Here is a 25,854-nt window from a genome sequence, read left to right as displayed (position 1 = left end):
TTACCTCTCACACGCTCCGGATACTTCCTTCGCTGTGGCGTCATCTTCTCTCGTCGCGGCCGGATCTTCTTTCTTCGGCTCGGCGGATGTGCATGATGACGCCGGTGACGTGCCCCGCGCATGCGCCGGGCCGAAGCAAAATGATCCGGCCACGACTGAGAGAAGATGGCGCCGCGGCGAAGAGAAGAACCGGAGCCGGTGAGTAAAATCTGATTTTTGTGTCCCGCGGATCCGGACGGCTTCCATAGGCTTCAATAGAAGCCCGTGGGAGCCGTCCCCGCGGGAGACCCGCACGAAAATGGAGCATGGTCCAGATTTTTTCATGCTCCATTTTTTTTTTTAAATCACTTTTATTGACCATCCGCGGGTATTTATCTACCCTGCGGGTGGTCAATGCATCCCTATGGGGTGCGGATCCGCGGGCAGGAGAAGAGTTAAAATCCGCTGCGGATTTTAATTCTTACTTTGCCCGTGGACATGAGGCCTTAGTGTAATCTTTCCAAATATGATGCATTTCCTACGCTACATGAAAATTTGTTTGCAGCCCCTTAGGCCACTCTCACACACACACACTAGAGTATACACACACAAGGGTACTATGTGATCACTGGTGACATCATCACAGGTCCTGGATGCTGTTGTTGGCTCCCCCAGTGGGGGTCTGTGTGAGACGGCTGTGAGGTGAGTGATAGCAGCGGCTGTCCTCTCCTCTCCAGGACACCTGGGGTGATCTTCTGCTGGCATCCCTTCCTGCTGGTGACCAGCCAGCCAAGCACTCAGCATGCAATCTCTATATCGCTGGGGTCGCTGGGCCCCTGATCGCAAGGGGCGGGTGGGAATCGCCACCCTTGCTCCCCCTAGCGATACACCTGTGGTTGTGTTGTTTGAAAGTTTATACACATGATGGCCTCTACCAGTCGGAGAAGTTGTTTAAATCAGTGGTCCCCAACCTTTTTGGCACCAGGGACCGGCTTCAAGCAAGACCATTTTTACAAGGCCCGGCAGGGTTGGGCGGGACATGGGCGGGGCTTTGGTTATAGGGGGCGGGGTTATGAAGGGGGTTGGAGTTTAGTGCATTCTTATTTAGTTATGACATTAGAATGTCCTGGCAGTACACACATAGGGTAGTGTATAATCCCCCCCCCCCCAGAACACACATAGGGCAGCATATAATTTATCTCCCCCCCCCCCCCCCAGTAATAGACAGCCCCCATCCCTCAGTAATAGACAGCCCCCACCTCTCAGTAATTAGCAGCCCCTCCCCCTGTAATAAGCAGGTTCCCCCCCCCAGTAATAAGCAGGTCCCCTCCCAGTAATAAGCAGGTCCCCCCCCCAGTAATAAGCAGGTCCCCCCCCAGTAATAGGCAGCGCCCCACCCCCAGTAATAGGCAACGCCCCCCCCCAAGTAATAGGCAGCGCCCCCCCCCCCCAAGTAATAGGCAGCCTCCCCAGTAATAGGCAGCCCCTTCCCCTGTAATAAGTAGTCCCCACCCCAGTAATAAGCAGCCCCCCCCCAGTAAGCAATCCCCCCCAGTAATACGCAGGTCCCCCCCCCAGTAATAACCAGCCCCCACAGTAATAAGCAACCCCATTCCCCTGTAATAAGAACACCCCCCCCCCAGTAATAAGCAGGTTCCCCCCAGTAATAAGCAGCCCCCCCCCCCCCCCCAGTAATAGGCAGCCCCTTCCCCTGTAATAAGTAGCCCCCCCCCCCCCAGTAATAAGCAGCCCCCCCAGTAAGCAACCCCTCCAGTAATAAGCAGGTCCCCCCCCAGTAATAGGCAGCCCCCCCGTAATAGGCAGCCCCCCAGTAATAGGCAGCCCCTTCCCCTGTAATAAGTAGCCCTCCCCCCAGTAATAAGCACACCCCCTCCCCCCTCCCCAGTAAGCAACCCCCCAGTAATAAGCAGGTCCCCCAGTAGTAAGTAGCCCCCCCAGTAATAGGCAGCCCCTTCCCCTGTAATAAGTAGCCCCCACCCCCCAGTAATAAGCACACCCCCTCCCCCCTCCCCAGTAAGCAACCCCCCAGTAATAAGCAGGTCCCCCAGTAGTAAGTAGCCCCCCCAGTAATAGGCAGCCCCTTCCCCTGTAATAAGTAGCCCCCAGTAATAACCAGCCCCCCCCCCCAGTAATAGGCAGCCCCTTCCCCTGTAATAAGTAGCCCCCAGTAATAACCAGCCCTCCCAGTAATTGGCAGCCCCTTCCCCTGTAATAAGTAGCCCCCCAACCCATAGACTTACCTCCTCCCTGCTGTCGCTCTCTGTCTGCTTGCCCTGACGTCAGCCCGGAACGCTTCCTCCCCGAGTCCTCTCCTGCGGAACTAATGAGCAGGGGACTCGGGGAAGAGTATCCTGGCTGCACAGACGTCAGTGTGCGCCGGCATCAGCGCGATTACCAGCGGGGAGCTGCGGCGCCCTCGCTGGTAATCGCTTCGGTGGTCAGCGGCGTCGGCACGCCGCGGGCCACATAGCACAAGGCAGCGGGCCGGATTCGGCCCGCGGGCCTTGTGTTTAGAGTAAAAGTTCCCGGCGGTGCCGCGGACCGGCGCTAAGCACCCAACGGCCCGGCCCCGGGCCGCGGCCCGGCGGTTGGGGACCCCTGGTTTAAATCACCTAAATGTATTTTGCTACATCTGTGGGGAATATACCCTACAAGACAATAGAAAACCTATATCAGACTTCGTGAAACAGGTCTACCATGCAATGGATGATGGGATAAACATATGATGGCTGATTACTGCTGGAATTTGCAAAGAGACTCTCTTACCAAAGTTCATTCCCGAATGTCCCATAAAAGAAACCTAAACTATTGTCCGTTTCATTTATGGTTTCATTTTCATTATTTGGAATAGGAAATTGTTACATAGTCCACTTTGTTTTGTTCCTTGCATCACGATATTGTAGAAAATAACACTAATTTGTATGGTATTTGTTTAATTATATTGATCGTATGTGTAATATGGAATAGGGTAATAAAATTCAGTCGGTGCCTATATCACAGAAGCTAGAGCTGATAGGGAAAAATGCATGGCATATTTGAAATTTGCACACGAAATATACCTTATATCAGCTATCAAATGCTCTGCACCAAAATATGTGTTGGCCAGTGTTATCAAATGGCACACGGACGTCGTGCCCGATTTTTGCATCCAACTCCGCGGATGACACAGACGCTCGCTCATGTGACTATAGCCTTGGGATTTATTCACATTTTGGCTTGCGCATCTTCACAGCACCCTGAAGTTTGTGCCGATCTCTTCTGCGAAGCTCTGGGATTGGAATAAAAATGTAATTTGTATAAATTGGTTCTGTGTGAATGTAAATTACATCTGGATTGTTGCTCACTTCGGCTGCAGCAATTAGCAGCATTTTGTTTTCTTTTGGGCTAATCTGTTGCAGGCAGACGTGAAGTCTCTAGTAATATGGCTTTGGGGTCGGTGGCAGCGTGGCGTGGGGTGGTTTGTTCATATAATAAAACGCTTCACCCGCAGCTGTCAGCGTTTAGTAAATTACATGTTTTGCAAAACGCAACCAAAAACAAAAATGTGGGGGCTGCGTACACGCCAGTTGTTGGACCGCACTGGCATGTTGCACTATGTTGTGTAGCATATGCCAGGATGATGTGAGCAGAAGGCTATGTTCGCACCATACTGGCATGTGTTACACAACATAGTGTCATACTAGGAGATACAGTTGCATATGTTGAGCTGTACACGGGCTCTGGAATCGGTAGATCTCACTAATTCTCTGACTCAAAATTAAAAAATATAATAGGTTATTAATTAAATTAGATTAAGCCTGCAGGAAGTTTTCGTTCACATCGCCTTTTATGTCACTCTGCATGCGGTGGGCGAGGAGGGCCCATCACGGCCGCTTCCATGACTGAGAGCTCAGCTCCCAGTCAAACGTCATAAACCCGGTGACAGAATCCTTTTTTTAAAGGGGGTTTCCAGGACTCTACTTTTGGTGACCTATTATCAGGGGTCTGAATATATTGATCCCAGTTGATCAGCTGCCGTTGTTGGGTACGGCTCGGTCCCTAGTGCAGTCCCTAGTACAAGCACAATTTCCACTTAATTCAATTGGGAGCTGCACCTGCAATACCAACCTAAGCCACTGCACAATTGACAGCGCTGTTGCTCCCAGCTCTGCCCACAATGACAATGGGTCATCAATAATAGAGTCCTGGAGAACCCCTTTTTAAAACGAGGCTTTCTGCTTTTAGCTAATTGCTGGTTGGCTTATTGTCTTAAATGGCAATTACATATGCCACCCGACAATTAGCGTTGATCTGCATGCAGTTAGTGCAGTTTGTATGGGCACCCAGAAGGCATCTTATTGGTTCTGTTAAGCTGGAGTTTAGCTGCTGGGCATGCTACCTAACTTTCTAATGTGTATGGACCACTAATTGTTTTTTTTCTTTGACCACACTCCGATGAAGAGCTCTTACCAGTTGTCTGCTCTGAGCCAACTCTTACCCTAGTGTGCCCGTGTGGTGACCTGCAGACTCACCGCTCCGTGTTGGGGCTATATACCCCCAAAATGGAGCTAAGTGACTATCTGCAAGATTTCCTTGCTTTACTTTACATGCACTGTACAAATTTCTGCACAAATCCCCGTCTTCTGAGGTGCGGCCGCCGTGGGTCAGACTTGTTTTTCCAGCACGTTCCACAGATGCTCGATCAGACAGATGTGGGGAATTCGGAGGTCTAGGCAACACCTCGGACCTTTCATGCTTCTGACCGGGGACACTGCCATTGGGGTGTATTGGGCTGCAGCAATGGTTAGGAAACGTCTGCAAGGTCTACAAGACGTACCGCCTATCAGTAGGAATATGCATCTGTTAACCCCTTAGGGCTCATGTCCACGGGCAAAAGAAGAATTAAAATCCGCAGCAGATTTTAACTCTTCTCCTGCCCGCGGATCCGCACCCCATAGGGATGCATTGACCACCCGCGGGGTAGATAAATACCCGCGGATGGTCAATAAAAGTGATTTTAAAAAAATGGAGCATGAAAAAATCCGGACCATGCTCCATTTTCGTGCGGGTCTCCCGCGGGCTTCTATTGAAGCCTATGGAAGCCGTCCGGATCCGCGGGAGACCAAAATAGGAATTTAAAAGAATTTACTCAGCCGGAGCGGGCGGGGAAAGTCTTCTCTTCCTCACGGCCGGATCTTTCTTGCTTCGGCTCGGCGGATGTGCCCGGCGCATGCGCGCCGTGCCGCCGGCGTGACGACTTCATCCTCCGGCCGAAAAAGAAGATCCGGCCGTGAGGAAGAGAAGACCTTCCCCGCCCGCTCCGGATGAGTAAATTCTTTTAAATTCCTATTTTCAGCGCCCATGTCCGCGGGGCAGGAGGGACCCGCTGCAGATTCTCCCTGTCGAATCCGTAGCGGGCCTGATTTTACCCGTGGACATGAGGCCTTAGTGAAGAAGCCTGTTTGCACCTTAATGACCAACTGATTCTTCAGTTCTTTTCCAGGAGCCATAGCTTTTTAATTTTTCTGGTGACATAGGCATATGAGGGCTTGTTTTTTTTGTGGGACAAGTTGTATTTATTTTTTGTAATGCCATCAATTTTGGGTAGACTTTATTTTAGGGTGATTGGGGGGGGGGAGGGGGGGTTGTTGTGTTTTTTTGTTTTTTTTGTCTTTTGTCATTTGGATTTCATTTTTATGTCTTTCAGTGTGCAAAATAAATGCCATAACTTTATTAGGTCAGCAGAACAGCGGCCATACAGAGTTTGTACAGGGTTTTTGTTCTGCTATTATTGTACACGCAAACCTTTTTTTTAAGATTTGCTGTAGTGTCGCCCTTTATCCAAGAATATTTTTATTTTTACATAGACTGAGCTCTAAAAGGGCTTTTTTTCATTTTTTTTGCGGGATGAACTCTAGTCGATTTCCCTCTATACTTCCGCACTGCTCACAGCAGAAGTATCACAGGACGGACGGCTTCCATTGACTGCAATGCAAGCCGTCTGTGTGATTTGTTTTTTTGTTTTTTTTGTTTTTGTTTTTTTTTTTTTTAACGTACAGATTAGAACATGCTGCGATTTCCCAACGAGTGGAAAATCGCAGTTGGTTTCCGCTCATGGACAGGGGAGAATCATTTACCATTGCATGTCTATGGGCGGACTTTGCTGCAGGTATGTGGCTGCGAATTCCGCAGCGATAATCCCGTCTGTGGGCTTTTGGCTTTACACATTCCTAACTTGCGCCGCCTGCGACCCGACCCGCACCCCTGCAGGGACCAGTGCGGGTCTCACCTTCTCTCATGGCTCCAGCTCTCTGATGTGCCGGCTGCCTTCCGGCGCATGCACAGAGAGGGGGCCGGCAGACCGGGAGTGACATTTCTGTGCGGCCTCTACGAGCCCCGCACAGAAATAGAACATGCCACGATTTGTTTTCCACGTTTGATTTCACGTGGACAAATCGTGGCCGTCTGCATAGGATTGCGCTTTTTTTAATGCAATCCTATGGCAGCTTTCACGGGCGGAAATTCTGTGGGAAATCCCGCTGTGGAATTTCCGCCCGTGTGCAGGGGGCCTTACATAGTGTTTTTTTTTTTTTTTTTTTTTTTTTTTTCTTGCAGCTTTTTCTCACATCATGCAGGCATTAATGCAGAGGTCGTTACCGAGCAAAGTAAACGAAGATTGTCAGGGGCTGCTACAGCCAAGGTGCTGGAGCAACAATGGATTAAATGGTTTTGACTTTTTTTTGTTTTAGTCACATTCTTGAAAAATAATCTGAACACACTCAATAATTTTGCTGTAGCTCTGTCCAGTCGCTCCTCCTTGAGCTGCAGGCATCTTTTTTTGCCACCGTGTTTCAGGCTGCAATTAAATTGTCCAACAGGTCTCTGTTTACTTTCCCGCAGTGCTGCAGTTTAAGGTAACTTTACCCGGGAGCGATAGTCTGTTAGACAATGGAGGTGGAGTGGGCTGGAGACGTCTTCAGCCGCCCACCTCTGTTCACTGCGAACAGGCAGTTGCTTAGAGATGGAGTGACTCCTGGTTACACGGAGCGAGGAGCCGCTCAGCGGTCGTTCTGTTTCAGTGAGCCGAATCGGAACACCTGAGTGACTGCTCGCTCTTCGCCCTGTGGGGGGGCCGTGTGAACATGAGCCGACAGTAACCTATAATCACCTTGTTCGAGTGGTTTATTCTGGCAGCGATCTGCCTGTGTGAAGGTATTCCAGGCGCAGATTAACACTTTAAAGTCTAATGTACATCATCACAATAAGTCACTGTATGATAGGTTCACTGTTCCCGGTCCAGCTACTTCCTTCATTTTTCCATCTGTCACATGACCCTCCACTTGGACAAATCGTCAGGAAGTGGAGATATTTTTCATCTTTGCTACTTCCTCCAGCTTCCTGTGAGCAGTGCATGATGGGAGGACAGGAGCGGAAGCACTGTCCTGTATTGATCATGTACAGCTTTGAGTGCTGGACCTCCTGGCTGCTGCTTCAGCAGGTGATCTTTGGCACTGAGGTTGGTGCTGGTAAATTGCAGGACCTGTAATCTGTGGGCGGAGCTACAGAGCTGGCGCTAAACAAGATCGATGCATGCTGGAAGTTGTAGGGAAGTCTGTTGTGTTTACTGCGGAAGTGATGCATGTAAACACAGCGGCAGAGCAGCAGCTGCACGGGACAAAGAGTCCAGAGCGGCAAAGTGGCACTTCCTGCAACGCCTGTGTGGGGGAGGACTTAAGGTACCTTACTACTTTGTATAAAGCTGGTATAGACTACAGAGATGGGTGGGATTCTTTCTTTGTAGGCTGCTGTGTGACATTCTTGCATTGAACGGGATGTTGCCTAACATGCCTCGAATCGCTCCAATCTGGTGATCAGTCTTATGTCCGCTGTGATCAGTAGAGAGGAATGCTATGACCTATAGAATAACAAATCCTGTGTTAATTAGTCACTATTCTTGTAGCTGGACCAGCCCTGTAACTTCTGGATGTAATCCAATGTGGCTCGACAAGACGGTAAGAGGGGCAATAAACGAAAAAAAGAAAGCGTTCAAACTACTAAAGCAAGAAGGCAGCGAAGAAGCGCTAAAATCATACAGGGGAAAAAAACAAAATATGCAAAGATAAGATCAAAACTGCCAAGGAGGAAGCAGAAAGACTGATCGCCAAAGAGAGCAAAAACAACCCGAAGCTATTTTTCAACTATATTAACAGCAAAAGGATTTGCAGGGAGAGCGCTGGCCCTTAAAAAAGAATGCAGGAGAAATCATTGATGATGACGAAGGGAAAGCAAATCTACTAAGCAGTTTCTTCTCAAGTGTATTCACAAACGAAAAGGAAATGCCACACGAGATGCAGGGGAATAAAATGAACCCATCACAAAATATCTCATACCTAACGCAGGAGGAGGTGCGGAAGCGACTAAAGAAGACTAAAATTGATAAATCGCCGGGCCCAGATGGATTACATCCAAGGATACTAAGGGAACTAAGTGACGAGATAGCTAGGCCGCTATACCTAATATTTCTAGACACTATCAAGACCGGTGTAGTACCGTTGGATTGGCGCATCGCCAACGTGGTTCCAATTTACAAAAATGGGAGCAAAAGTGAGCCTGGTAACTACAGGCCAGTAAGTCTCACTTCAGTAACGGGAAAAATTTTCGAGGGGATTCTGAGAGACGCCATCGATGAGTACCTCAAGGAGAACAAGGGAATAACTCCTCACCAGCATGGATTCATGAAGGGTCGCTCATGTCAGACAAATCTGATCAGTTTCTACGATGAAGTAAGCTCTAAGCTGGACCAGGGAGAATCTATTGATCTTGTATATCTGGACTTCTCTAAAGCCTTTGACACTGTGCCACATAATAGGCTAATAAACAAAATGAGGCAGCTCGGACTGGGCGAAAATGTGTGCAAGTGGGTAGAAAATTGGCTCAATGATAGAAAACAGAGGGTGGTAATAAATGGTTCGTACTCTGATTGGACCACAGTCGCTAGCGGGGTGCCACAGGGTTCAGTATTAGGCCCCACTCTGTTCAACATATTTATCAATGACCTGGTAGAGGGGCTGCACAGCAAAATATCAATATTTGCAGATGACACAAAATTATACAATATAACTGGCGTCTTCCGCATTCTCCTTCTGCCTCCCAACTCGGCGATCATGTGACCGCTGGGGTCAGGTGGCACATGGTGGTCACATGATCGCCGGGCCGGGAGACAGAAGGAGAACGCGCAAGACGCCGGTCAGGTAAGCAGGTCCCACAGTGCAGGCTCCCGGCTCGGCGTTTATGTGACCGCCGGGGGTCAGGTAACACCGGCGGTCACATGATCGCGGCCGGAATCTCTATGCATTACATAGCGCTAATTGAGCGCTATCTAATGTGTAAAGGAGAAGGCAGAAAGGGTTAAAAACCCTTTCTGCCTTCTCCTAGGGGGTCCTCGATGGGGACCAGTGCAGAAGTGTATCTGCACCCAATGTGTCTGCCGATCGGGTGCAGATGCACTCCTGCACTGCAGTGTCGGGCCTGCCCCAACATTGGAGCTGTGGAGGAAAATGATGTCGGGGCAGGCCCGACATTGGATTGGAAAGGGTTAAAAGAGGTATAGGGGCGAAGGACGAGAACATTATCCTCCCACTATATAAGGCACTTGTCAGGCCTCACATGGAATACTGCTTACAGTTCTGGTCACCGGTGCTCAGGAAAGATGTCACAGTGCTTGAGGGGATTCAAAGAAGGGGAACTAAACTAATACATGGAATGAAGGGACTGGAATACCCAGAGAGGCTATCAAAATTGGGATTATTCACCCTGGAAAAAAGACGGCTAAGAGGTGATCAAATAACCATGTATAAGTACATGAGGGGACAATACAAGGATCTCTCCCAAGATCTGTTTATACCCAGGACTGCAACGGTAACAAGAGGGCATCCGCTATGATTAGAGGAAAGTAGGTTTCATCACTAACATAGAAGGGGATTCTTTACTGTAAGAGCAGTGAGACTGTGGAACTCTCTGCCGGAGGAAGTGGTGATGGCAAAATCCATAGAGGAGTTTAAAAGGGGACTTGATGGCTTTCTGGAGAAGAAGGATATTATAGGATATAAATCTTAGGTTAATTGTCAGTCCGGGTATACAGGCAGGTAGGAACTATTAGGGGTTGATCCAGGGAACAGTCTGATTGCCATTAGGGAGTCTGGAAGGAATTTTTTCCCCAAAAGGGCTAATTGGCTTCTGGCCTTGGGGTTTTTTGCCTTCCTCTGGATCAACAAAGGAGGATAGACAGGCTGGACTAGATGGACATTGTCTTCATTCAGCCTTACATACTATGTTACTATGTTAATCTGCTCATTCTTCATATAAGATCCTTCTCATTCCCGCCCCTCTTTGGATGGTGATTGAAAACTCGAATGTCTACAAGTTGTCGGCTCCTGGTTCCCATTTAGACTAATGAACGCCGTTAGGAAGTATTACGACATTTCTGTTGATTGCCTTTAGTTTAGGCTTACGTTATACATACCATGTCTATTAGCGCTGAGTGATTCCAGATTTGCTGCTTCTGTGGTGACTGCTTCGTGTCAGTGGATAACACTTTATTTTGGAAGGGTTCTTCTTGACATTCTTCATTTTGACCCCTTATTAAAAGTAATTGAGATGGATGCAAATGAAAGCCACATTCCGACAGCTATAACCCGGCCTTGTATAGGGGCCGCGCTGTGTGTTTATTTACCAACGTTCACTATTGGATACGGCTAGAACAAAGAGGGGGCACTTTTTGAACCAAACCTTTCCATGTTTTTGTTCTGACTGGAGACGTATTGCAGCCATCTATATATACGGCTCAGGGTGGTTGTACAATGAAATGGATCTAGTTTATAGCGAAGTGCAGGCAATAACTATAAACAGTTTTTTTCGTTTTCACTTATGAAGGGTGAACGCACACGGGTGGATTTGAACTGCGGAATCCGGAGCAGGCGACCGCCTCCAGGTTCCGCAGCAAATGCTGCCCATTGCATTCAATGCAAAAATGATTCTTCCTGCACACGGGGCGGAAACCAATTGTGGTTTCCGCTCGTGGATGAAAGATCGCAGCATGCTTCATTTTCCTGCAGATTGTGCACGGATGGCTTTAATTGAACTCAATGGAAGACGTTCGACCCACGGCCCGTCCGCAATGGCTGAGGATTCCACGTGAAAAGCAGGAGTTTGAAAAAAAAAAAATAAATAAATATATATATGAAAAGCAAAAATACAGGTACGTGTGGATGCCAGCCGGGCACAGGGTTGGATTACCCTGCGGGCTCCTGTCATGCGGAATTCGACTCGCACGTGGCCTTAGGTTATCTTTACACGACTGGACTTGGCGTCATAGCCTAGCAATTGTACAAGAAAAACAAATATTAAAAAAAAAGTTTGTATTACGCATGACTGACGTCTAGCATCCGCAGTACAACAAAAGCAGGTACATGGGGTCGCCGGCCGGGGTCGGAGCTGGAATCCGCTGAGCAGGTGCTTGGGGTCGCCGGCCGGGGTCGGAGCTGGAATCCGCTGAGCAGGTGCATGGTGTCGCCGGCCGGGGTCGGAGCTGGAATCCGCTGAGCAGGTGCATGGGGTCGCCGGCCGGGGTCGGAGCTGGAATCCGCTGAGCAGGTGCGTGGGGTCGCCGGCCGGGGTCGGAGCTGGAATCCGCTGAGCAGGTGCGTGGGGTCGCCGGCCGGGGTCGGAGCTGGAATCCGCTGAGCGGGTGCGTGGGGTCGCCGGCCAGGGTCGCAGCTGGAATCCGCTGAGCAGGTGCGTGGGTAAAAACAATACTGTACCGGTAAAACAATGCAGGTCACACACGGTCATGCAGGGTTGCTTATGAAATCGCCACCCATATGCAGTGTATTGCGTATGGACAGTGTTTGCATACGCTGCCTATACAAAAGTACAGGGCTCGCGCCGCGTGCTACGCTGAGAAATGGAGCATACTGCGATCTACACGTACATGCATCAATAAGAAGTGCATTGAATCCATACACCGCTTATCACGCGGCCGTGCAATGCACATTAAATACGTGATGAAAAAAACGTCCGTGGACATGAGCCCTCACGCTGGACTCGCACGGGCGGACTTGGATTGTGGATTCTGTGATCGCTGTCTGCCCGGGAAATCTGCAGTAAAAAGCGGGCATTGAAAGGTATGCAATTTGCTTTTCTGTTCACACTCGTGGATGCGAATTGCGTATTCCGCGAGCAGAAGAGAAATCGCAGCATATACTATTTTTAGCGCAGATGGCCTCCTTTTTTGAAGTCAATGGATGTGAGTGCTCCGTCATCCATACACAATTAACTTTGCGTATGAGCGTCGGAAACGCTCGCAGCGTGAAAGGAAAATGGATTAAAGGGCCAGAATGCCGACTGGAGGGGGGAGAGAACGATCTTCCATGCGGACGATACGCTGTGCATGGCGAACATCCATGTGGAAAAAAAGCTTGCATATGCCATCCACAGTTAATTTCCACGAGTGGTCTTGGGTCTTCCGCTGTGGAAATCCAGTTCGTGTGCGCTCGGCCTTATGTAGTAGTCCACTGAAAAATATATCATTTATAGCCAAATGCGGTCATATATTATAAATTTATTTTTTTTATGCGTTTTTACTTAAGGCTGCCAGTCCACAGCCGTAATGGAATATCGCTACCGATACTCCACTGCAGGGGGGAGAGCTAACAGGTCTCCGCGATAAGCCTATCTGATAGGCTCACTGCAGCAAATCGCAGCATCCTGTAACTTGAATCCCGCGAGCGGAGAATCGCTAGGATTCTCCGCTCATGGACGTCGGGCTGGGCTTTCCATAGTTTAGTTTATGGGAAGCGTTCGCTTCGTTACCCATGACCTTCATCCACAAAGCCCTCCACAGCGCAGCGCCCCCCTATATCGCCTCCCTCATCTCAATCCATCAACCAGCCCGGGCTCTCCGCTCTGCTAACGAAACCAGACTGAGCGCCTCTATAATTCGAACTTCTCATTCCCGCCTCCAAGACTTCTCCAAAGCAGCACCGGTCCTCTGGAACGCACTACCAAAGGCTACCTGGGCAATCCAGGACTCGCAGAACTTCAGGCGTGCTCTAAAAACGCACCTCTTCAGGGAGACATACCGCATACCCTAAACAAACCCCTCTGTACTCCGCCTGATAACATGCTCCCTGACCTACTGACTGCAACCCCTGCTAGTCACCATAAACCGCTCCTGCAGTCATACTGTTTCTGCCGTCACACGGCTAAATGTCTGACCGTTTTCTGTGTATATCACCCCTCACTCTCCACCTCGCCATACCGTGCACATCTCCACCCCATTACTTGTAGTATGTAAGCTCGTTGGAGCAGGACCCTCACCCCTACTATCTCCATCAATTGATTACTATGTAACTGTGGTTCTGTAATTTTTGTATTTTTTTGTCTCTGTATCCCCCGTCTATGTAAGCGCTGCGGAATATGTTGGCGCTATACAAATAAAGTTTATTATAGCCACCTATAGCGCAGTGACATATCGCCCGTGGACAGGAGGCCTTATTGTTTAGACATCCGAAGATAAACATTTTTGTGTCAATACCAATATTTTTTCTAGCTGGCTGCAGCCTATAATTATACACCAATAATATTTTCCTGGGACGCTCCCTATATATTAGGGATTCCTGCACTGACACTATGAATGTACGCAGCCGCTCACCCACATCAAAGACGCGCGGACTTGTTTCTTGTAAATGTGTTTTTCTTTTAAGATGCCAGCATTTTCTCGGGTATTTCTGTGTGCGTACTCGCCACCCCTCCCCCAACACTAACAAAAAGGCATACATTTTAGTAAGTTTTGCATATCGCAGCTTCACACCCACGCATCCTCTCCTCGTTGCCTTTCAGAACTGCTGATCAAAAAAAAATCATAAAAGTAAAAAAAATTCTGATGTGATTGGGCTTTTCTTAGTGCAATTTGTCCTACAATTCTTGTGCATTTTGCCCGTTTAAACGCTCTGCACAAACTTTAAAGACTTTCACTGGATCCACTTTTAAGGGCCACACCAGGTACAAGAACATATTTACATCCCCATCCTCACATGATTGCCTGTAGTCTCCTATGTATATTACAGTGCAGCCTCCTGTCTGATGCTTATCAGCTGCCATCTCGATGCTAAAATTTTTGCATTCACATCAATCCCATGATGCATCAGAACAGCATTACATGGGCAGCTGGAGACTGTACCATCTCTGCTGCAGGGAACATACTGCCATTACATTCTGTAGTCACTTAAACTGCAGACCAAAAGTATTAGTCAGGAGGATGAGCTGTAACCTCCCCCTAATAACACTGTGACAGGAGCCTTCTTTTGAATGGAGTCATATACTTGAGCCTCCCCCCACCCCCCTTGAGCGTTCCCTTGAGTGAGTGCGATGCGAGATTTTCAGTTAAAAACAGGGAAACCCTTGCCGATCCTCTGGCGCGGCTGACTGCTACTTCCCTGGAGTGATGCGAGACGTGTTTGACCCACAAGCATCTTGCATCCGTTCCCAAGCGTGATATTAGGCACTTCTTAACATGCCCCATCATTGTGATGAGGTGCGTTGCGTGTGAAGACACACCATATAGAGCAGATCATGCTCAAAAATCGCGGTGTTGGGAAACGCGGAGTTCGAGCGCGGGTCTGTGAGGCCCCATTGAAATCAATGGAAACATTGTATTGCTGCATTTAAAACGCTGCATTAAGAAGTGCATGTGGCCTAAGGCTACTCGCACACAGCGTCGGCAGAGTGGTGCGATTTTATTTTCGCCTCCTTTTGCCCGCAATTTCACCGTTGCTCTTGGACACGGGTAACTGCGTCCTGCGTTTTTTAAACGCACCCCATCATTGTGATGGAGGGGCGTTTTTAAAAAGCGTGAAAACGCAAAATAGAACAGACAGCGCTCGAAAATCGCTGTATTCTAAAACGCTCCATTTCAGTGCGGGTCTACGAGGCCCCTTTCAAATCCATTGGGTCATGGGGATTTGGGAAGGCGGTTCACTAACATTGTACTCTACTTTTTGTTGTGGAATTTCGTCACTCCTTACACAGCCAAAGTTCCGTAACAATTCCACGGTGTATGAACGCGCCATTCTTATAGGTTCAGAGAACAGTGATGGATGCAGTGCAGCTTCACGAGCTCCAACCTGGATGACTACAGTAGCTGTCGGACAGCACTTTCCCGTCTCTGTGCTCAAGGTTTTTGCAGCCATTGGATTCAGACAGCTGACTAGAAGAAACGGACCGATGGCTACTATACTTAAAGAATACTCAGCTAGGCTCTTGAAGCCTTAGGGCTGGAGTCATGCTCTAATGAATTGCCCTTGCCGATAGTTTGGCACATTCGCCTACAGGGTGTAAACTCTGGGATTGGATGCGTTCGTGTAGTAGAATGCCCTACAGCTTGGTTTACTTAGTCTTTAATATGTGGAAAAACTTCTTCCCTCTCTGATAGATGGCTGGCTTTACAGTTTGTCCTTCTAATCTCCTGCTAAGCCACTTCTTGGCACCTCGTAGGAGCAGATCTGCTGATGTCATGGCTAGAAAGCTGCTGCTATCGGAATTGGAAACACACCAGCTTATTAATTACTTGATGCACTTCATATTAAAGAGAAGCTGTCGCCTCTCATAATATGTCTGTTCTAGTAAACAATTGCGTCGCAGGCACGGTCAGATGCTGGTACTCCGCTGGCGTAGTCGGCAGTCTTAGAGAGCAGCGACAAGGCGCAGCAGTTGTAGGGGAAGAGTTCAGCAGTAAGCTGTGACAATGGATGGTTGAGACTACTATTGAGTTGGTGCAAGCTAACCATGATGTGCGGAGGCAATGGAATTCTGCGTAGTTCACCATTATTTATTTATTTATATTATATTTTTTTTTAACCTTGTAACACTTACTGCAGTTTGTTTTAACCCCTCAGTGATCAAGCCTGTTTGCGCCTCATGGACGAAGCCAAATTTTGGAAATCTGACGTGTCACTTTAACATAGAATAACTCCGGAAAGGTTTTGCATATCCAAGTGATTCTGACATTGTTTTTTCGCCACATTTTGTACTTTTATTTAGGTGGTAAAAATAGACCGATAGAATTTGTATATATTTATTAAAAGCAGCAAAATTGGGAAACTTTAAAAAAATTAATTCTTTTCCACATTTTCAACTGCAATATCTCAAATGTGCAAACCTACTGCTCACACTTTTGATAAGACATATATTTCTATCTGTTTCCAGTGTGCTTCCAGTATAAAGTAAAGACTTAACATTTCTTTTTAAGTCATTAAGGATTTAACATTAATTATTAACATTTCGAGGAACATTTTGTTTTCCTACACCAGATTGCAAAAGAGTTAAAGGGGTTGTCCCGCGGCAGCAAGTGGGTCTATACACTTCTGTATGGCCATATTAATGCACTTTGTAATGTACATTGTGCATTAATTATGAGCCATACAGAAGTTATCAAAAGTTTTATACTTACCTGCTTCGTTGCTGGCGTCCTCGTCTCCATGGTGCCGACTAATTTTCGGCCTCTAATGGCCAAATTAGCCGCGCTTGCGCAGTCCGGGTCTTCTGCTGTCTTCAATGGGGCCGCTCGTGCAGAATGCCGGCTCCGTGTAGCTCCGCCCCGTCACGTGCCGATTCCAGCCAATCAGGAGGCTGGAATCGGCAATGGACCGCACAGAAGCCCTGCGGTCCACAGAGAGACAGGATCCCGGCGGCCATCTTCAGCAGGTGAGTATGAAGACGCCGGACCGCCGGGATTCGGGTAAGTACTACCCGGTGTGTTTTTTTTAACCCCTGCATTGGGGTTGTCTTGCGCCGAACGGGGGGGGGGGGGGGGGGGTTAAAAAAAAAACAAAAACCCGTTTCGGCGTGGGACAACCCCTTTAATGCAATTTAGAGGAGGAAAAAAGTTAAATTTCCTGTTTAAAACTCATTTTAATGCAGGGTTTGTTTTTTTCCTATAGTGCACGTGAAAATGATTATTTTTTTTTGTTTGTTTGTTTTTTTTAACCCCAAAACGGATCTCCTGATTTGTCCTGTGTTCAGAAACATACCCATTGTGGCCCTAGTCTTACTTCTCTATGCACAACGGGGCCCAACCCGAAAGGAGCATTAAACTTCAACAGTTTTTTTTTGTTTTTTTTTTTACTTTTATGTCATTGCCATTATCCTTGGTAATGACGATCACATGACTGTGAACTGCTCTCCGCAACTCTTAGTCACTGCTCCAGGCTCTTGGCTACCTTTTAGTAACAGGAGCAAGGAGATTTTAAATTTCCTGAGACCTCCCCAGCTTCTGCGCTTGCGTACGCAATTTTGCGTAGGGGCACATGCATAAAAGTTGGGGAAAGGTCCGCGGATTAAGATCCTGTCAGGTGACATCGCCGGAGGCCTTAGGTAAGTGATTTCACCTTCCCTCACGGATCGGATCCATGACGGGAGGTGAAATTTTAACTTTTTTTTACCTTAACTTTTGCATGATCAGTTATCCAGTGGATAGCGGTGATCACGTGACCAGGAACCGCATGTGCTCTTGGCTACACATGCTAGCTGGGAGCTGAGAGACTCTAAATCTCCCGGGCCGCGAGGCCTTCTGTGCACGTGCCAAGCGTTTACGTAAACATCTGGCGCACCTGCACAGAAGACTACGTCGGGTTCTGGTAGGACCGGAACGTTGCAGGACATCGCGGAGGATGGGGGTGAGTACTTTCGGCTCCCTTCATAGATCCACTCCTTGAGGGGAGCTGAATACTCTTTTATGTGATTGCGGGTCAGAGTGTTGTTGATTGCTGGGGGGGTCCCGCTGATCTAGGGATCCTGAAGTGTAGGCAGTGGTGGATGCGCATGTTTTCCTCCATTCACTTCAGTGTCATTACAGAAGTTAGTGGAGCATTTGAATGGTTACCTCTGTCAATCCCATGTAAGTGAATTGAGTGGAGGCCTGCATGCGTGATCTCTTCTGTTCAGAATGCGCTAGGGCTGCAATCTCAGGATTGGTGAGGGTCCTAGTACACCAAATCCACAACAAAATCTTCAGCATATCGGCGAAGTGTGAATGCACCCTTAAGTTGTTTTTTTTTTTTTGTTGTTGTTTTTTGCATTATTGCTGGGGTCTAACCATTGAGATCTTTGGAGATCCTGAGATCTTTGGAGATCCTGAGATCTTTGGAGATCCTGAGATCTTTGGAGATCCTGAGATCTTTGGAGATCCTGAGATCTTTGGAGATCCTGAGATCTTTGGAGATCCTGAGATCTTTGGAGATCCTGAGATCCACATGAGAATAGAGCTGAGGAGTGCATGCGTGATCACTACTCCATTCACTTCTATTGGATTGCCAAGCCTATCAATTCCCCTCTGCCCCATAGAAGTGAATGCAACAATAGACACGCATGAGGACCACAGCTCCATTACTTCGGGCACGTAGATCTCGGGATGGTAGTGGTTAGACCCCAGCAAAGGTGGAAAAATGTCATAACTGGAGAGGTTTCTTTAAGTTTTTGATGACATGAAGGTGGTTTCACATCTGCGTTGGTGGTTCCACTTTCCTGCTTCGTTTAGGGAGCGGTAAAAGGAGTATCCTTGCGGCTGGAGGTATTACTGTATCTTGTCAGCACCAGGAAGTACTGGTGGAGACCAGACTGACAGGCTGGTTACTCCCCCTGTAGCTGATTGGCTGTTTAACTGGCTGTTGTCCATTTCCTGGAAGAACACTAAGCTTCCAAAGGTAGTGTGCAGCGGGGAGGAGCGCAAGGCCATCCACAGGAGCCACAGGTTGAGCCGTCAGGGGAGGAGAGTGGTGAGCCTACGACCGCTGGCAGCATCGCCGCCAGGACATGCTAAGCCACGGGCTGCAGGACAGCCAGAGGAGCCAGAGGCCGAGCCGGAAGGGGAGGAGAGGGGTAAGCCTACGACTGCTGCCGGTGGCAGCGCCGCCAGGAAATGCTGAGCCACGGGCTGCAGGAGAGGCACAGGCGTCCTTCATCCAGGAACATCAGCTGCAAGGGTCAGATCGGGGGTGGTGGCACGGGAGGCAGTGGGAGTGCAGCAAGCACAGCCACAGCACTTTGCCAGCTGAGGGTAAGCGTGAGCGCAGGGGGATTACTGCAGCGCGACATGCAAGGGGGACACCACCTCCGGCCAAACTCCTAACACCAGCGTGTGTATAGATTGATGCCTGGGCTGGACGGTTAGGGGTTGGTGTTCAGGTTAGGCTTATATTATTCACTGTAAATACTTCCATTTTACTCCTGTAACACGGAAGTCTTTACAGCTAACAATCTAAGCCTCACCTGAACACCAACCCCTAACCCTAACCTTCCAGCGCAGGCAGCAATCTATACAGACGGTGCTACTAGGACCTTGCAGAAGTCACCCAATGGGGAGCTAGGGTTGTGACAGGGGTGTTCCTGCATCCAAAGTCTGTCAAACCCCTAGCTTCCTGGTGGTGACAAGATACGATAATACCGCGGCCGGACAGTTCCGTCTGACGGGACGAATGGCATTGGCTGGACGCCATTGACTACACTGGGTTCCGCCCAGCTGGGCGGCTTTTGGACGGAAGAAGAGGCATTGCGTGCAGCGCTTATTCTTCCAGTATTTTCAGGTTCATCTGATGGAACCTCCCTCTGGAGGCAGATGAGAAATCGATCTGTTTTACAAAACTTTTTTGTACTAAAGTAAATGTTGGTGTCACAATTTATCCACTTAGAATATATCACAATCTGCTTCAATTGGCTGAATTATACGGCTGGATCTCTACATGGCGGTAGTGACGTTACCAAATAGCAAGACCTTCACGCTTTTTAGTGTAGATGACCGCAATTTTTATTTATTTTTTTTTTTTTTGCTATGGAGGGAATTAGTTTTAAAAGTAATGCAACAAAATAGCGTGAAGGAAGCCGACTGATGATCTTGTGCCTCGTTCTTGTGGATTCAGAGTATGGGTAGAATATGTGGCCACAAAGGCCACCAGCAGTTTATCTTCCCTCTCTACTAGTTTCTATAAACTATCTGGACCGGTTTATTTCAGCATTCAAGGAAAATCTATTCCTACTTCAAAAAAATGTCATGACCTTCCTTGCTTCAGGACGTTAGCAGGGTACAATGGAAATCGGGTTCTTGCTTCCGGTTTTGCATGCCACTCATATATTGCTAGATCCTCTACAGTGCTTTAGGTAGAACAATAAAAAAATATCATATAAGGATATATGCAAAATATAGCTGCATTCATGGGGACAGATTCTTCTATTACCTGATGGTCGGACATAATGGATTGTCTGTAGCTGTGCAGAAACTATACAGTAGATTATCTGCCAATTTTTTTTTTTTATATATATGAATGTGTATTTTGGGGGGCATCCACTTTTTTTTTCTTTTTGATGGATTTTGAGTACTTTCCTTCAGTGTAACTGGTAGTCATGCGACATTAGTTTAGCGTGGATGTGTTTACTGTCTGTAATGCAGAGATTGCTGCAGGGTCAAAATCCAGACTCTGCATCCTATTTGCATGTGATTAACCTAGATATACTGTAAATGAGAATTCTTGATGGCAGAATAATAATATAAAGCTGCTTACATCACCGGATCGCGCTCAACCCATCTGCAGGGCAGAGGAAAAGGCTGCCACGAATCGGTTGTAAAACTATTGATCTAACGTGATGAATGAAGGACTCTGGCCTACATTTATCACAAGTGGTGTAATGTTAGCCAACGGTTGTTAACACTAGGTCAGCTTATTGACAAGTGGAACCGATTTGGTAAACTTTGTCACTGACTAAATCGCTGGCGTTAAAGGTGGTTTCCGTGACCTGGATATTGATGGCTTCTCCGTAAAAATGAAGAATTACAATAATTGGGGGATTTTCATAACCCAAAATATCTCTAAATCCCAGATGAGCAGAAGACAAATATATTTGAGCCCCTAGAAGCAAAGCATTTCATGTATCATAATGCCTCTACAGCTGTAAGGTTGAAGAAAATCCAATAGACCAAAACATTCATTTTAGTGTGACCCTCTAGTTTTGGTACAGTGTTCTGTCCCGGGGCAGGAGATGTATTGCCTGCTGTTCTTCTCTGCCATCTCTCCAATCCACCAATTCCAGGTCCCATTTTCTAGCTACCTAATGCACATTGTGCACTGATTGGCCACTGCTTATCACATGAGCAACTCTGGCAAATCAGAGCAGGTACAGTGCGTTGGTAGTCTAATATTACCAATGCACTGTGGGGGTTCTGTAGTCTAAAGATTGTATCGACCAATTTGGAAGGCTGAAAGCGGGCCCCGGAACTGGCAGATTGGAGGGAGCGAAGAGAATAGTTGCGGAAAATGCAGCCCCTTCAGCAACGGGACACAATTTGTCTTACCTGGTTAGGCTTGTCGAACATTGTATTTCTCGCTACAAATTACTTTTTAAACAAAAAAAGGAAATTCCAGGAGTAAACTATTGGACATATCCTCTGAATAGGTCATCCAGTGACCGATCGGTGCAAGTCTGGCAACTGGGACCCCTGCTGACCAGCTTATTAGGGACTTTTCACACAGGGTGGCATATTCGGCACCAGTGTTGTGGAATATGCTGTCCCTTACTTCCATACCAAAATCCACTGCAGATTTTGATGCAGAATTGCCATCAGGATTCTGATCATTTCAATTCCACAACGCTGTTGAATATTCCATCCGGTGTGAAAGGTCCCTTACACGGTGCTCGGGTTGGCGCAGTGGTCTAGTTTGGTATTGCAGCTGTCTTTGAAGTGAATGGGAGAGAGTTGTACTACTAAACCAGCCCACTGCACTATGGATGGAATTGACCAGTTGTGGCTAGCTGCAGCTCCTAATCAGCTGGGGTTGCAACTGGTAGAGCTCTACTAATCACTATTGGTGACCTACCCTGAGGAGGACAGGTCCGTGTGTGTTTTTTTGTTTTAAGTGTTGTGGATTTCTTCATCTTTGAATATGCAGGCTGCAGCAAGCACTTAAAGAGCATGAAGAATTAGCTTAAACAGTAAGCAGGAACATATTCCTGATTTGTATTAAGCCATGAAATCTGTTAAGTATCAAAGTCGGTAATGACAAAAAAGTATAATAAACCATTCCACCTTGGAAAAAAACTGTTAAGGCACACTTATCACCCCCATATTGCTTAGGACTCTTCTGCAAAGTCTGCAGTTTGTTCAGCAACGTTAACCACTGGTCAACCTCTGTAAAAAGAAAAATGTTTGGTACTGATGGCCATGGGGCAAACAGTGATTGTGTTCAGTAAGGCCAGTTTCACATCTGTGTCGGAACCTCCAGCTGGAGATTCCATTGTAGATCCAGAGGAAGAAGCGCTGCATGCATGCAGCACTTCCATCCCAAAACTAGGCGCAATGTGGACGGACTCTATTATAATCAGTGCGGTCTGCCCGGCACTGTTTGGTTCTGTCCAGAGACGGAACGATTTGGCCGCGGGGATTCCCCTTTTCTGCTCCCCGAACAGAAGGCTGAATCCCCAGTGCAAGTGTGAAACCACCTTTTTAAAAGAAGCAAAGTCCTCTTGTAGGTATGATACCATTCAGTGGCCAAGTTCTATTGCTAGTGCAGGCTTCGGAGACTTGGGTCTCATTTGGCATGGTTCCATGCCAAAGTGTTCCATCGCCCACATGAAATTAACAATACGTATAAGCGCCGGAAACTCTTGCAACTTCAGAAGAAAATAAAAAAGCCGGAATGCCAGCTGGAGGGGAGAGCTTTCTTCTGCGCAGACGATGCGCTGTGTAGAGCATACATCCTAGTCGGGAAAGAATCGCTCATGTTTGTGATCATTCGCAATTGCTTTCCACGCATGGCCTTTATGTGGAAATCCGCATGCGGTATCCAACGGGTTCGTGTGAGCCCGGCCTTAGGTCTCATTGGGTATGGTATTGTCCCCGATAAAGACACACACAAGTAGGTAACGGCGTTAAAGATCCGAGTCGGGAGAGGAGGTGACCGTCGAGTAGCTGCTTACGTCCCTTCTTGCCAGTGTGCCAAGTTGTGAGGGCGGGGAGGAGAGGAATATGCTGGCTTTGGTCTTCATATTCGCTCGTACTGTCTGTACCATAAAGCAGCATGGCCGGTATTTGAGGAATGAGGATAAGAATCCTTGTGGGATTTCACTAGAACATTTCTTCAAGGGGTTTGCTATTGATTGCTGCATTTAAGTGGTTCAACAGCCAAGATGATTCTGTGATGTTGTGAATGGAAACTACAGCCCTGACCATGACACGTCGTATCGCCAGAACTGCAAAGAACCTAGATTTTCTTATAATGGCTGCAAAATATGGGGGAAAAATATGCAAAAAAGGGAAACTACAGGTGGTTGTTTTTCTTCCTTTCATGAGAGGCAAGTGTGTTTTGTTTGGCCTTTGCAAATTTTCTTCTTAACGGAAAGTAAATTAAATGTGAGGTTCACTTGCAGTAGACCTCCTATCTCTTTGAGTGGGTTTAGAAGATGGTTCTATAGTTTTGTGCCAACCAATACTTTGGTTGATTTGAGAAACCTGTCACGTTGGAACAGCACCATATACAAAATCATGGTTCTGCTCCTGTAGGTTACCAGGATTTGGGGAATGTCCTTTTTATAATCGTCCAGTTCCCTTTAAATCCGTGCTCTCTGTGGGCATAAGGGGTTGTACCAAGATCCAAAGTAATCTCCTATCTACAGCATGGGGGATAACTTGCTGATCGGTGGTGGCCTCTCAGCTGGGACGACAGATCACGAGAACAGGGATCCCTGTACTTTAGGGTGTGATTAAAAATGCTTGAGGTGGTGGTGGTTATATACACTGTGTATTGGGTTCAGTGTTGTACCTGCTGAACAGAATATTAAAGTGTACCTTGGTAATGTTGATATTCTGATATTGTAATGCATTAATTATAGGCACTCAAGAGTTTTGCTTCATCAATTAATAATATAAGCAAAGATTATCAACTTTGTAATATACCTAGTTGGAAAGCAAATGCCTTTTTCTTCACTGAAAAGCCGCTAATACCCACATTTTCTGCACTGATCGCTTGCAACTGTAATCTAATCTCTCTGTACAGATTTTAACCTATTCAGAGCTGAGGGGGGAAGAGCTGCAAGAAAGGGGCACACAGATGTTTGTGCAGCTTCTTGTAAGCCTTCTGTCTCTCCCCAGTGTTGGATTCACAGCTACACTGCTCAGTACTGCTTTATAATGTCTTCCATGATGCTGCTGTTTCTGAAGGTTTGCTGCAGAGAGGAGGGAGCAGGAACTCCTCTTCTGTATGTTCAGTGTATGGGATGTAGCGGCTAGTTTCCACCCACCAATTCAGCATACAGTGGGGAGAAACATGTGACAAAAATGTAGGATACAAGTTGTATAAAGCTTAGAAATTGTGTTAAGGCCCATTTAGACACAGCGATTATTGCTCAAAATTCGGGTTAAAAGCCGTGTCTTGAGCGATAATCGTTGTGTCTCACCGCACTGACATCGTGCAGTTTTCTTTAAGCAGTCGCTGGCTGCTGTCTTTCAGCGTGCTGAAAGACAGTGATCAGCCTTATCAGGAATTCACAGCGGGATACAGCTGATACTATTGTTTCAGCTGTATCCCGCTCCCTCAGCACAGGCTGGGTATGAAGAACACAGCGGTCCAGCTGTGTTCTTCATACTCTGCACGGAGTGCACAGCTGTATACCAGCTGAGAGCTCTGAACAGCTGGGGTATGAAGAACACAGCAGTCCAGCTGTGTTCTGCATACCCTGCTTGGAGCGCTCAGCTATATAACAGCCAGGTGCTCCCAGCAGAGAACAGCTAAATGCAGAAGACAAGCGGCACTGCTTGTTTTCTGTATACGCCGCTCTGAGCACAAGGTAATCGCTCAACGTTTGAGCGATCACCTTGCACCATAAAGGCACACAAATTATTGCTCAAAAGACATCTTTTGAGTGATAATCGTAGTCTAAATGGGCCTTTAGTTCTCATGGACAAATGTTTGTTTCTTATTCGGAAAAGTAATCTGAAAGTTTTAGGTACACCTAGATACTTTGTACCTGTGTCAATGGGCTGTTAAAAAGTGGTACATAATGATAAACTAGTGTTGGGTAAAGGGTAATAAATGTAGTGCTTGAATGAATAATGGGTGTTTTTTCTTTTTGCCATGTTCTTTAACTTGCAGTGTTGTCAGTGATGAGCGATGGGGTATGATGTAACACGCTTCCAGGGTGATGTGGACGAAGATCTTATCTGCCCCATCTGCAGTGGGGTTTTGGAGGAGCCAGTTCAAGTAAGTGTTCACCATTCCTGTAACTGATTTATAGGCTTGGGGACTTGGTGTCTCATTTCATGTACATCTTAAAATGATCTCTTAGCCACTTTACCAGTCTCCTAATTGGTCATATGGTGAAGATAAATGACAAAGCCGCACCAGATTACGGACTACTCAATATAAGGCTTTGTTGTGCCCCACATCTGCATACAACGTATCTCTATACTACTGGGCTACATCCACCCGGATGGACACTTTGTCTTCCAAGCTTGATCTAGATCAGTGGCACCAGGCACTACAAATATACCTTTACCCACAATGGCTACTGTGTACACTAGTGGGCACTGTGTGTCTCTCGCTCCCCGGCACTGTCACACCTTTTAGGGCGCTCTCTCATGAGCATTTCCCAGCGCATACCGTGTGCAGATCTCCCGCGCTCGGAACACTCAGCAGTACACAATACGTTACATACTGCTGTGTGCCGACAGATCCCCATACACTTTGTTGGCCTGCGTGCGTGAAAAACGTGGCAAAATAATACATCTCGTGTCCGTCTTTTTTTTTTTTTTTTTAGCGCGTGCTGTGTGCACGAGGC

At 47.4% G+C, this 25,854-nt stretch overlaps 1 protein-coding gene across 1 annotated transcript in view; it reads left to right on the top strand.

Annotated features, from left to right (window-relative positions):
- RNF41 (ring finger protein 41) overlaps positions 1–25,854 on the top strand; it is a 49,764-nt gene that overhangs the window by 8,401 nt on the left and 15,509 nt on the right. The window contains exon 2 of the mRNA XM_066585290.1: positions 25,170–25,277. Within this exon, the coding sequence (XP_066441387.1) occupies positions 25,188–25,277 (90 nt within the window). The 5' untranslated portion in view covers positions 25,170–25,187. The remainder of the gene's footprint in view (positions 1–25,169; positions 25,278–25,854) is intronic.

The sequence above is a fragment of the Eleutherodactylus coqui genome, chromosome 1 (genome assembly GCF_035609145.1).
Source record: "Eleutherodactylus coqui strain aEleCoq1 chromosome 1, aEleCoq1.hap1, whole genome shotgun sequence".
In the NCBI taxonomy this organism is placed as follows: Eukaryota; Metazoa; Chordata; class Amphibia; order Anura; family Eleutherodactylidae; genus Eleutherodactylus; species Eleutherodactylus coqui.
Note: the sequence above shows the minus strand (reverse complement) of the source record. Positions and strands in the feature narration are given on the sequence as shown.